The 12,215-nt window shown below is 33.8% G+C and overlaps 1 protein-coding gene across 4 annotated transcripts in view; it reads left to right on the forward strand.

The window, feature by feature from the left end:
- LOC150104769 (rho guanine nucleotide exchange factor 17-like) overlaps positions 1-12,215 on the forward strand; it is a 678,990-nt gene that overhangs the window by 458,555 nt on the left and 208,220 nt on the right. For all 4 annotated transcript variants that reach the window (XR_016548547.1, XR_016548548.1, XM_090395338.1 and 1 more), the window contains one exon: positions 8,027-8,136. Coding sequence is in view for 2 of the 4 variants with exons in the window: in XM_090395338.1 (XP_090251464.1) it covers positions 8,027-8,136 (110 nt within the window). In the remaining 2 variants the exon portion in view is untranslated. The remainder of the gene's footprint in view (positions 1-8,026; positions 8,137-12,215) is intronic.

Consider the following 12,215-nt stretch of genomic DNA (forward strand, 5'->3'; position numbering starts at 1 on the left):
TTACAATTTTAATATGCACTTCGCATCCATGCGAAGTGCATATTAACCTTGAAAGTATTAACTTCAAAGTATTAATTTCAGTCTCATGTCTTTTCACTTTATGTAATGTAATGTATAGCATTTCTAAACAGTATTTTCTAGTTACTTGTGAAATAATATCATGTGAAACAATATCTTTCATTACATAGAATTACTAAAATTACTACATTACTAAATCACTTAAAGTAAGGAATTGACAACGTAGATACGAATATAAATTAAATTACACTTTAATAAATATTTCTGATATTTCGGCAACATCACGTTGCCATCTTCAAAAGGAACTTACAAAAAAAGGCACGTGCATGTAGGCACTACAACACAGTAACTGAGAATGAAGTGATGAAGCTATTGTTCTCCTAAAAGAGTCCTGATGGTGCCCTCTAGCAGGCTAAGTAGGTGTTCTTGGCTGTTGGGCTGAAGGACTGCTGATGTAAGCCTCCCATATTTCGGGCAGTCTCATACAACCAAATTTTTTGAGGTTTGGAGAGTTTCTTAGGGCTGAGGCTGATTCCATAAATAGTCTTTTGTTACATTTGCTATGGTGTATTACTGTAGCTGTCTTCCACCATATTCTATGGCGTGTATCCAGAGCATGGTCTGCAAAACCAGAATGGCTGTACTTGTGAAAACGGATGTAGTTCTTGTGTTCAGAAATACTGATATTCGCTATCCTGCCTGTTTGGCCAAAGTAAGACAGTTTCCAGCTGCAAGGGACCTGGTGTACACCAGGTAGGTCTAGGGGAAGTGGTTGGTCTTTAGTGGAGCGGATAAGGGATGCCAATTTTCTGTATGGTCTGTAACAGGAGGTCAGGTTATGTTTTTTTAAGATTTTGGTAATTTTTTCCGAGGTGCCTCGGATGTAGGGAATGGTGATGGATTTAGAGTAATCCTTGTTGTGAAGGGGAAGGAGGGGTTGTGGTTTGTAGGTTTTGATATTTTTTGGATTTTTTTTGGGGGGGGGGGGTAGCCATTGGCTGAGAAAGTGTTGAGGATGTGATTTAGTTCAGTGTTTAGGGACATGTCATTAGAACAGATTAGTTTAGCCCTGTTGTATAGTGTTTTCACCATTCCATGTTGTTGCGTGTGTGTGTGGGGGGGGGGGGGGCTGTTGGTGAATGTACCTGCCTATATGGATGGGTTTTCTATAAACTGAGAAAATCAAGGTTCCATCAGGCTGGCAGGTGACTACTGTGTTTAGGAAAGGGAGGCCGTTGTTTTCCTCTTTTTCCGGGGTGAACTTAACCTCCCAACCGGCCGGTGTGGATGAAACATTCAACACACCCTAGCTTTTTTCATGGATCAAAACTTCGTCGGCATTCTATCTTTTATCATGCCATTACCTTCCTCCGCCGTTAATCTCGTTACGGCTATTCTATAGCATTAGTGGATTAACTGTTGCTGAGTGTGTCCCCTCCCCCTGTCTTTACGTCTATTGTGTTGCTTAGAATTTCATTTACTGTCCTAAGTTATTTGACTTTCTTGCTTCTAAAATGATTTATTGTGTCTCTTCCCAAAAATTGAAACCAATTTCACATATGCGAAAAAAAAATCAATCCTGAAATGCCCACTGATCAGCTTTTGCAATGAATTTATTTAGTGATAGTGAATTTGGTGTATTTTATTCTACAAATCAATGCACCGGAAGAGATGCACTGATTGTTCTTCCACTTTACGTATAATAATTGAATATTTTTTTTTCGAATTTTAAAATTTTCAAATGTTTGCTTTGAAAATATTATGTCAAATATTTATATTTTTAAATAATATTTATTGAAATAAATATGTCCTTTTTCTTTCGTTTCTAGCGAAATAGCATCATATGGATCATCACATTTCAGATTTAGAAACGATTTTTTGTTATTCATGAAGACAAAATAAAAAGAAAACGTTAAAATGCTAAATTGCCTTACTCGGTTTCCGATTGTGTCTTTTTGGTATCAAAAATTTATATCCAATGATATTTTAGCAGTGATTCTTCCCCTTCGTCATTTATTTATTTATTTGTATTATGCATATTACGATAATATCTAGTGCATAACCTCGTAGATATGTTGAAAATATAATGTGAAAAATATCATATACGGAATGATTCAACATTTTTGCTCATTTTGAAGATTTTCTAATGCTTCCCCCCCCCCTCCTTATTCTCTCCTGGAATTGAATTGCATAACTACTCTAAATTTCTATACAGGTTTGAAAGCTTTTCTAGACAGCATTCAAAATCAATTACTTCATTTTACCATTTTGACAAAAGATATACGGCAATCAGATTGTATTGTGAAACTTCTAATTCTGTTCTATTTATTTGCAATCTAAAACCAGCTGTTCTACTGCCCGCTGAAATTATGTGAAATTTTAGAAATAATATGCTATTTCACCATGCAAAATTGTTTATATGCATACCACACAAAAGAAAGTTCAGTAGTATTATTTGTGTTTGTTTTTCTTTTAAAAAAATCTAAATATTACTTCTTCTGCTGCTGGAAGCTATTTCTGAAATAATCTACGTCTTATAAATACTTGGTAATTCTACAAATCAGTGCACCGGAAGAGTTGCACTGATTGATCTTTCACTTTACATATAATAATTGAATAATTTTTTTTCGAATTTCAGAATTTTCAAATGTTTGCTTTGAAAATATTATGTCAAATATTTATATTTTTAAACAATATTTATTGAAATAAATATGTCCTTTTCCTTTCGTTTCTAGCGAAATAGCATTATATGGATCATCACATGTCAGTTTTAGAAACGATTTTTTGTTATTCATAAAGACAAAATAAAAAAAAAATGTTAAAATGCTACATTGCATTACTCGGTTTCCGATTGTGTGTCTTTTTGGTATCAAAAATTTATATCCAATGATATTTTAGCAGTGATTCTTCGCCTTCGTCATTTATTTATTTATTTGTATTATGCATATTACGATAATATCTAGTGCACATCCTTGTAGATATGTTGAAAAATATAATGTGAAAAATATCATATACGGAATGATTCAAAATCCTTTTTCATTTTGAAGATTTTCTAATGCTTTCCCCCTCCCCCCCCCTCCTTATCCTCTCCTAGAACTCACAGGTTTGAAAGCTTTTCTAGACAGCATTCAAAATCAATTACTTCATTTTACCATTTTGACAAAAGATATACGGCAATCAGATTGTATTGTGAAACTTCTAATTCTGTTCTATTTATTTGCAATCTAAAACCAGCTGTTCTACTGCCCGCTGAAATTATGTGAAATTTTAGAAATAATATGCTATATTTTCACCATGCAAAATTGTTTATATGCATACCACACAAAAGAAAGTTCAGTAGTATTATTTGTGTTTGTTTTTCTTTTAAAAAAATCTAAATATTACTTCTTCTGCTGCTGGAAGCTATTTCTGAAATAATCTACGTCTTCTAAATACTTTGTAATATCCTCTTAGCTGGAGGAAAAGTTGAAGGCTTATTACTCTCAGTGCTATTGAGAAGAAAGGGGAGAACACAAAAGTGCCCCAGGCTGTAGTGCAGAATATGTCAAGAATGTCTTGTTTCCTTTTCGATTGTTGATTACCTATATTCTAACAGAAATACTGATATTTCGTTTACATTATTATGCCAAAATACATTATTTATTTATGCCATACATTATTTATGCCAAAATAATTGCTTAATTTATAATGATCAGTTTCACTTTTATTATCAAAAATCAGAAATTAAATCATACAATTATCTTGAAAAAGAGGATTTGAATTATTTTCAAAGAAAAGGTGCATATGCGTTTCATAATCTTCTTTTTTTTGGGGGGGGGGGGCGATATAGACCTAAGCAATCTGCGGATATTTCAGATAATTTATTTCATAAATCGTTCGCAAGACAGCTGTTACAAACGTAAATCACTTGGGGAACATACCCATTCATTTTAGTGTAAAATAGTAGCAAAGGTTCAGTTACTTTAGATATGTAATCTAGAAGAAAATGTTATGTCTCCCGAGATTAGAATCATACGTGAATAATTTTTCTGACATGATTTCTCTATTCGTTATAATGTAACCAATTTCCAGATTTTTTCCCCTCCTGCAGACTTCATGTTATATGCAGTGATTTCTTCTTTGAACTATAAGAAAAAATATCAGATAACAGGAGAAAAATATGTAGTATTTTCTTTTCCACTGGCTGAATTTACAATGTTCTTTCTTTGTGTTTTGAAGAGAAACTGCAAATGACTTTTTTCTTACTATTTTTGCCATTATAACATCTCATATAATTATAAGAGTGACATTTTACCGTTTTTCTCCCACACGAGAAACAGAAATAAGGTGGTAATAATATTGTTGATTTGCCAAACTTCATTGTAGCAGAAATTTTTATTACAAAACTTTGTAATATATATATATATATATCTCCGAAACAAGAAATTTGGAACACATATCACATCAATGTTGTGTGTTGGCAAGGTGAAAATGTTCCCGTTATTATTTATATATTTCATTTATTAACTAGGGGGGCTATGCCCAACCCCCCGTGTTCCGATATGGTAGACCAGTTCTCCTTCAATTGTGATAACTCGAAAGGGTGTTCAGCCCCTGAATTCTGATGACTCGAATTTTGAAGGCTCGACACTCAGGGTAGTCCATGAGTTTCAAAACGTTTCGATAAGCATGACATAAAAAAGCTTATCATTTTATATATATATAGGGTAGATTTTATTTCATTATTTTTTATTGTTTTGATGAAATACTTTACCTGGAATACTCCTTCCAGTTTCTCTGTGTCATAAAAAGAACTTAAAAATTAGCCTTCAAGATGAAAAAGAAACAGTGCATTCGGGTATCCCTCTATCAATATTTCTAGTCCTGAAAAGGACTGTTTTGATGGCCTTGAAAACAAACATTTTTTATTTCATACTGTTCAGAATTTAAAATTCTTGAACAGCGTGGAACACCTTGAAGCAAGGGTAAACACACAAAGCAGTTTTACACTCAGGGCACCAGATTTTTGTTTCCTTTCTGATATTTTTTTTATTACATACATAATATTTGCGTGGAGGTTTTTTTTTTTTATTAGCCATTGGTGGTAGATTTTCGAGATAATGGTTGGAGTTAGCAGCGTTCAACCTCAGATGTCTGGCAGGATTTCCTGTTTTTCTGCTTGCTGAAGAAGGTGCATGTGCATGCAGCAATGCTTTTGCAATTTCTATTCTGTATTCTGGATATGTTATGGTAGACAAACATTTTTTCTTGTACAGGAGGAAACTGTTCCAAATAACAAAATCCAAACACTTCAAAATTCAAATAACATGCCCAAACACTTTTTTGTAATATTTTTTATGCTGTTTCCTCATTACAGAGTAGAATGATAGCTGCTGATCGCACCTGTCGACTCAACCCATAGTGTCGTTGTATGCACACACAGAAAAATGGGTTTTTCTTTCTTCAAACCATGCTTCTCCACGGATTCCGCTGATGGATTGTGCAGGGAAGATAGCAGAAAATCATCTTTTTTGTCTTTCCAACGTAGTGCAAAGACTTTCCCTCGCTGATAAGTTCGGATTTCCCCCTTCGATAGCTTTCCTGAAGCCAGATCTGGAGGCATATCTCGCCTTTTTGCATTTACAGTACCATAACTATCTGTGAGATGCTGTAAAAGCAAATCAGCGAGTTCAGGACACATATATAGTAATTATCCATTATAAAGCAGTAACCTTTCCCCAGTAAAGGGTCTAGTAACTGCATTACTGCACGCATCGACAAGGGGAGATCCGAATATTTATCGTGCTCGATTACAGTTTGCTTTCCCGTATAAGGTTTGAAATCCCAAAGATATCCACTTTCCGATTCGCAAAGCATAAAAAATTTTACTCCATACTTCGCTTTCTTTTTGGGAATATACTGCTTACATTTCAGTCCACCTTTGAATGGCATAAGGCTTTCATCGATACTCAAGTCTCTCTCAGGAATGTAGAGTGATCTACATTTTTGACCGATTTTCATCAGAAAATCATAAATTTTGTTGAGGACTGGGCAAGGATGTGTTGCCTGATCGTATTCCTCATTATTCTGAAAATGCAAATACTTCATGATGAGACTGAATTGTTTTTCAGTCATAACATCACAAAACATTGGCGTGTTCAGAATCCAGTCTGTAGATCAATACATTTCGAGAGCGGGCTTTCGAAATGTATTTCGAAACTTCGGGTTTTTCACTTTCTTTATTCTGATATTGCATTTGAAGGATGACAGTGATTTTAAATATTAATTTCACCTATATCCGAATATCACATAATTTCCTGATTTATAATAATCAGGAAATATGTATATTGTCTGATTTATAATTTGCTAATTTATAATAATCACCAGATAGTTTCAGTATCGAAAAATTAAAATTATGTGGAACAATTACTAGAGAAAAATAACGAATTAAATAAAAACTGTACCTATGTTTCATAACAGTTTTCGGGTGTGCGATAGTAATGCAACGGGGGGGGGGGGGTTTAAACTATCAGAGGCGAAATAAAGTTCAATTCTATTGTAAAAATATGGAAATGAAATTTCACATTTCATATACATATTTTGAATGATAAAAATAAGCAAATGTATCGCTTACTTTAAAAATTGGAGAATAAAATATCTGAATTATGCAGAAAATATAAATTTAAATCATAACTGTTAATTTCATTTGTAATGAACAATTATACAAGGAAACCAAGAAAGTGAAAGTACAGATTACTATACAACATGAAGAAAAAATTTAGTAATAAGATTAAAGAATTTCATGTTATTCTCTATAAAGCAAAGTTGCTCAAGCGTGTCCTAAAGGAATTCTGTTAAGTATTATTCGATTTTGATGGTTTTGTACAAAAATAAAATTAATATAACCTGGAACGTCGGCAACCGGTTTTCTTTTCTTTTTTTAAAAGAATATTCCAAATAATTATCGTGAATTAATTTCTTCGAGAACAAAGAAAAATCTTTTGTCTAGTAGCGATTAGAAAAAAATTAGCGCAAAAAAATAAAAAATTAAATTGGTTAATTGAAGAAATTATGCAAGACCTTTATTTTGTCCAGAAATTAAAATTGTATTGTACAATAAAAAGAGAAAACAAAAATATAAATTATTTCTCTATTTTTAGTCTATCATATATAACTAAAATCCAGTTCACCAGCATGGAACAAGAAAGTCCGTTTCTTGTTATAGGCAACTGAGAGGCAGCTACGAACGGGAGATAATCCAATTAACCTTTCTCTTCAGCTTGAGGGTTTATCACACCTTCTAATGGACATGACAGTCAAATTGCACTTCTTATCCAGGTTCTTTAAACAGGTGGACTGAATCTTATCCAGATTTAGTTGGACGTCTATAGACGTCCTAGCCGGTAGGAAGGTTAATTCTGGGGTGTTGGTTGTGTAAGTGTGTTAAGAAGGAGAGGAGTGTATCAGAGCCATGTGGTCAAATAGCGAACACATCATTAACGTAGCAAAGCCATATGGTTGGTTTTTGTGGGGCAGAGGCTAAGGCTTTTTCTTCAAAGGTCTCCATAAAGAAATTGGCTAAGGGTGGGGAGAGTGGGGAACCCATGGCTGTCCCCTCTATTTGTTTGTAGAATTTTCTCTGCCAAATGAAATAGCCTGAGTTCATTGTGAACTGAAATAGGGCTGAGATATCAGGAGAAAATTTAGCTTCAATTAGCTCTAAAGTTTCCTTGAGTGGTACATTTGTGAATAAGGAGGAGACGTCAAAGCTGACTATTATGTCAGTATGTTGAAGTGTAAGGTTTTCTATGCTGGCTTTGAAGTGGACTGAGTTTTTTATGTGTGATGGTGTGTTGCCAGTATAGTGTGTGAGCACTACAATGATGTAATAAAATGTGTGTGATAAAATGATAAAATTACTACAATGATGAATATAATCAGAAATGATTTTTTCAGTTATATTACTGTCTGCAGTTCCACAATGTTATTATTTTTTTATTATTGTTATTTATTATTATTATTTTTTTAGACTCTGGATGAAGCTGTAAGAGATGTACTTAGTAATGTCAGCAAACAATTAGGAGAAAAACAGAATGCTGATGCTCAGCTATTAAGTTTAGAATTAACTGTTACCACTCAGTGAGTAGGTTTCTTAAACTAAGATATTAAGATATTTGTGAGTAATTGTTTTTATTGGTCATGATACTTATTGTTTACATGGAAGAATTTAATTTTAGATTTATCATAGTTCATTGTCTTATGGCTAGTACAGGATGCATTTGAAATAAAAGATGAAGCAACTAAAGCTATGAGGAAAGTGTATTATGTCTATTAGCTGCGTATATTCTTCTGATCTTCTTCTTCTTCTTCAAGTGTCATCCCCTAGAAGAAGGTTGGCAACCATGTCACGGACCTTTTTCTTTCTTTTGCTGCTCTGGAACATTTATGGTAATTCAAGCGAGTCCAGTCCTTAATGTCTTCAAACCACATTCTCCTGGGTCTACCTCTCCCTCTTTTTCCATCCAATTTCCCTTCTAATATTAATTTCTGAATGCCTTCTTGTCTAGTTAGATGTCCAAAATATTTAAGTTTTTGCTCTTTAATTATTTTCATTAATGTTCTTTTCATTTTTGCTTTCTTTAAAATATCTTCGTTTTTCATTTTCTCTGTCCATGGTATTTTCAACATTCTTCTGATGGTCCACATTTCGAAAACTTCTAATTTTTTCCTCTGCTTCTTTGTTTAGGGTCGAAGTTTCACTGTGGTAGAGAAGGCTTGACCAGATATAGCATTTTATTAATCTTTTTCTTGTGTCTATATTAATGTCTCTGGATGTTAGAACAGTTTTCATATCAGTAAAGGCTTTTCTTGCTATCTCTATTCTTCTTTTTATTTCTTTAAGGGAATTTCCTCTGTCTATAAACATTTGTCCCAAATATATAAAAGACTGAACCTGTTCAATTTTCTTTTGGTTAACAGTTATGTTCAGTTTCTTATTTATTGGTTCTTTTGATATAATCATGCACTTTGTTTTCTTTAGGTTAATAATTAGTCCCATGTCTGAGCTTCTGTTGTAAATTTCTGTGATTATGTTTTGAAGATCATCTTCAGATTCAGCTATAAGAATTGTGTCATCTGCATACCTGAAGTTGTTGAAGTTCCTACCTCCGACTTTTACACCCTTTCATTCTGAAATATTTTTAAAAACTTGCTCACTATATATATTGTACAGTAAGGGTGATAAGACACATCCTTGCCTTACTCCTTTTTTGATTTCAAAGTTGTCAGAATATGCATTTTTATATCTTATTGAGGCCATTTGATTCCAGTACATATCTGTAATTATATGTAGATCTTTTCCTTTTAACCCATTATTCTATAGGATATGTATTAATTCCTTGTGATCTATTGAATCAAATGCTTTGGTGTAATCAATAAAACAAAGATATATGCTATTCTGGTTGCCAAGGCTTCTTTCATATAATGTTTTCAAATTGAAGATTCCTTCTCTTGTACCTTTGTCTTTTTGAAAACCTGATTGAGTGTCTTCTATTTCTACTGACAAAGTGCCTTTTATTCTTTCTAGGATTATTCTCAGTAGTAATTTTGTAACATGGCTTGTTAAACTTATTAGTCTATATTCTGTAGATTCAAAAGTTCTTGGAATTTTGAGAATAGTGACAAAGATGGATTTCCTTAGATCATCAGGGATGTATCCTGTATCATAGATGTTATTAAAAATAACCTTTAGGTCATTAAGTGTGTTTTCATTTACTTTCTTTAACAATTCAATAGGGATCTGATCAGGGGCCTGGTGTTTTACCTGTTTTCATTTGACTTAGAGCGTATTCTATTTCTTCATATGTAATTGGTTCACCATCCATATTTTGTATATCTGGTGCATCTGTGCGATCAGAGTCAAACAGTTCTTTTCCGTATTCTTTCCATCTTTTTATGATATCTTGTGTCTCTAGTAGCATTTTTCCATTTTGATCTTTTATACATGGATTATGGTTGAAATTTTTCTTTTTATTTGTCAGGGCTTGGATTGATTTATGCATATCTGTACTATTGTGTTTCTTGTCCAGTTCCTCTATTTCTTTACATTTTTCATTTAGCCACTTGTCTTTAGCTTTCCTGCATTCATTTTTATAATTTTGCTGAGTAGTCTATACTGTTGTGTATTTTTCTTTTTTCGTCTTTTATTCATAAGTTCTAGTATTGATTCAGTCATCCAGGGTTTTTTCTTATTGTATTTAATTTTTGGGATAACCTCGTTAGCTGTCTTATGTATTTTGCACTTCTAAAATTTGACCACCTATTTTCAATTTCCTCTGTGTTACAAAGTTTATTGTCTTCTGTTTTATATCCTACATGATCTAATTTCTTCCTGATTTCTGAGTTAAATACCATTATGTTGTCAGGTATATTCAGAGCTGTGAACTCAAGTCTTTCAGTATGATTGTTTTTAGAAATGTTTTTTAGCTTAATTTTTAAAGTGGACACAACAGGGTTATGGTCTGAACCTATATCAGCACCTGGGTATGTTTTTATGTTGGTTATATTATTTTTGTATCTATTATTTATCATTATGAAATCTATTTGGTTTCTTATAGAGTTATCTGGGTTTGTCCAAGTATACAGTCTGCGCTTTGGATGTTGAAAGAAAGTATTCATTATGCACAAGTTATTTTGAATGCAGAATTGTATGAATCTCTCACCTCTTTCATTTCTGTCGCCTAGCCCAAATTTTCAAACAACTGGATTTTCTTCCCCTTCTCCAACCTTTGCATTCACCCATCACTATGAGTATTTCATTTGATTTTACATATTCTATAGATTTTTGTAAGTTATTATAAAAATCTTCTATTTCTTCATCATTGTGAGTCATCGTAGGGGCATAAACCTGGATAATTATGATGTTAAAAGGCTTTGCGGCTAATTTAACAAGTATTATTCTTTCGTTTATGGGCCACAGCCCCATTACAGATTTAAAGATGTCTTTCTTAATCATGAAACCCACTCCATATTCATGCTTCTCTCTACCAGAATATACAAATGTAAAGCCATATTTTTCTAGTTTTCCCATGTTAGGCCATCTTGTTTCACTGATTCCCATCACATCAACTTTAAGTCTTTTTATTTCCTGTATAAGGTTGTCAAAATTCCCTAGTTTATATGATGTTCTCACATTCCAAGTTCCAATTTTCAAGACTCTGTTTCTTGTTTTCAAATGAGGAATATCAGATGCCAACCTTCCTTTTGGATTTAAGTTGACATCGTCATGGAGTGCACTTGCAGCGGTCATTTTAATCACAGTTTCAGTGTCTTCTTCCCTGTAACTATTTACAGCTTGGGACGTTGCAGAGGTTCCAACTTCCAAAGCATAGCTTGTAAAATATTTCCATTTCTCCATGGTCGACTATAGGATAGAGGATAGTAACGTGGTGAGGCTCCGAGCTCTTCCACATCTGCAATAGCCAGTTAAAGCCAGCTAACTTGGCTCATTCTGTCAGCCATTGATCTGTATTCAGAATCTTCCGCCTGCCAGTTGTTTCACATTGCCGTTCATATATATGAATTCTTCCGCCAATGATGAAACAGCAGATGCAGTCCTAACATCTTCCATGCTGGCCACATAACGTCTTGGGAGATGCACTTTATAGCTTTCTGCCAGCTCTTTGCTTAGTATCAACTTTGCCATGGCTCATTACAACACCATGTTTCCCGGGGGGGGGGGGGTGTCCACGTGGAGGCATGATACTAAGACTTCCAGGGTATGGCCCTCTGGACTTCACCGAAATATTGGCATTGCCATCTATATCAGTTCCATCAGGGTTTTAGACCGTGTCGTAGGTTGCCAACTCACCACGGAAATCCATCCCAGGCTTAACTGTGCTCAACATGCTACAAGCATGACTGATGGCCTAGTCAGCCAAGATCCTGGTAGAAGAACACAGCTAATTCATTTGCATATTTTAGAGGATGAAAAATCCTGTCACCTTCAAATGACACTGGCTAACTCACCTTTAGTTGAAGAGCCCGCATAACATTTTTCATGTCCTAAGCAGAATTTTAATTCTGGTCTTTGCAACTAAAGGGCATGGTCATAAAGTCATGGAAAATGCCCTAGAAAGGGCCATCTTTGTGAAGCAATTGCAAAAGTTTTTTAACATCAGATTTTTTTTTTTTTTTTAGTTATGAAAAACCACATCATG

The sequence above is a fragment of the Typopeltis vanoorti genome, chromosome 7, assembly GCF_054136105.1.
Source record: "Typopeltis vanoorti isolate ZY-2024b chromosome 7, IOZ_Tvanoo_1.0, whole genome shotgun sequence".
Taxonomy (NCBI): domain Eukaryota; kingdom Metazoa; phylum Arthropoda; class Arachnida; order Uropygi; family Thelyphonidae; genus Typopeltis; species Typopeltis vanoorti.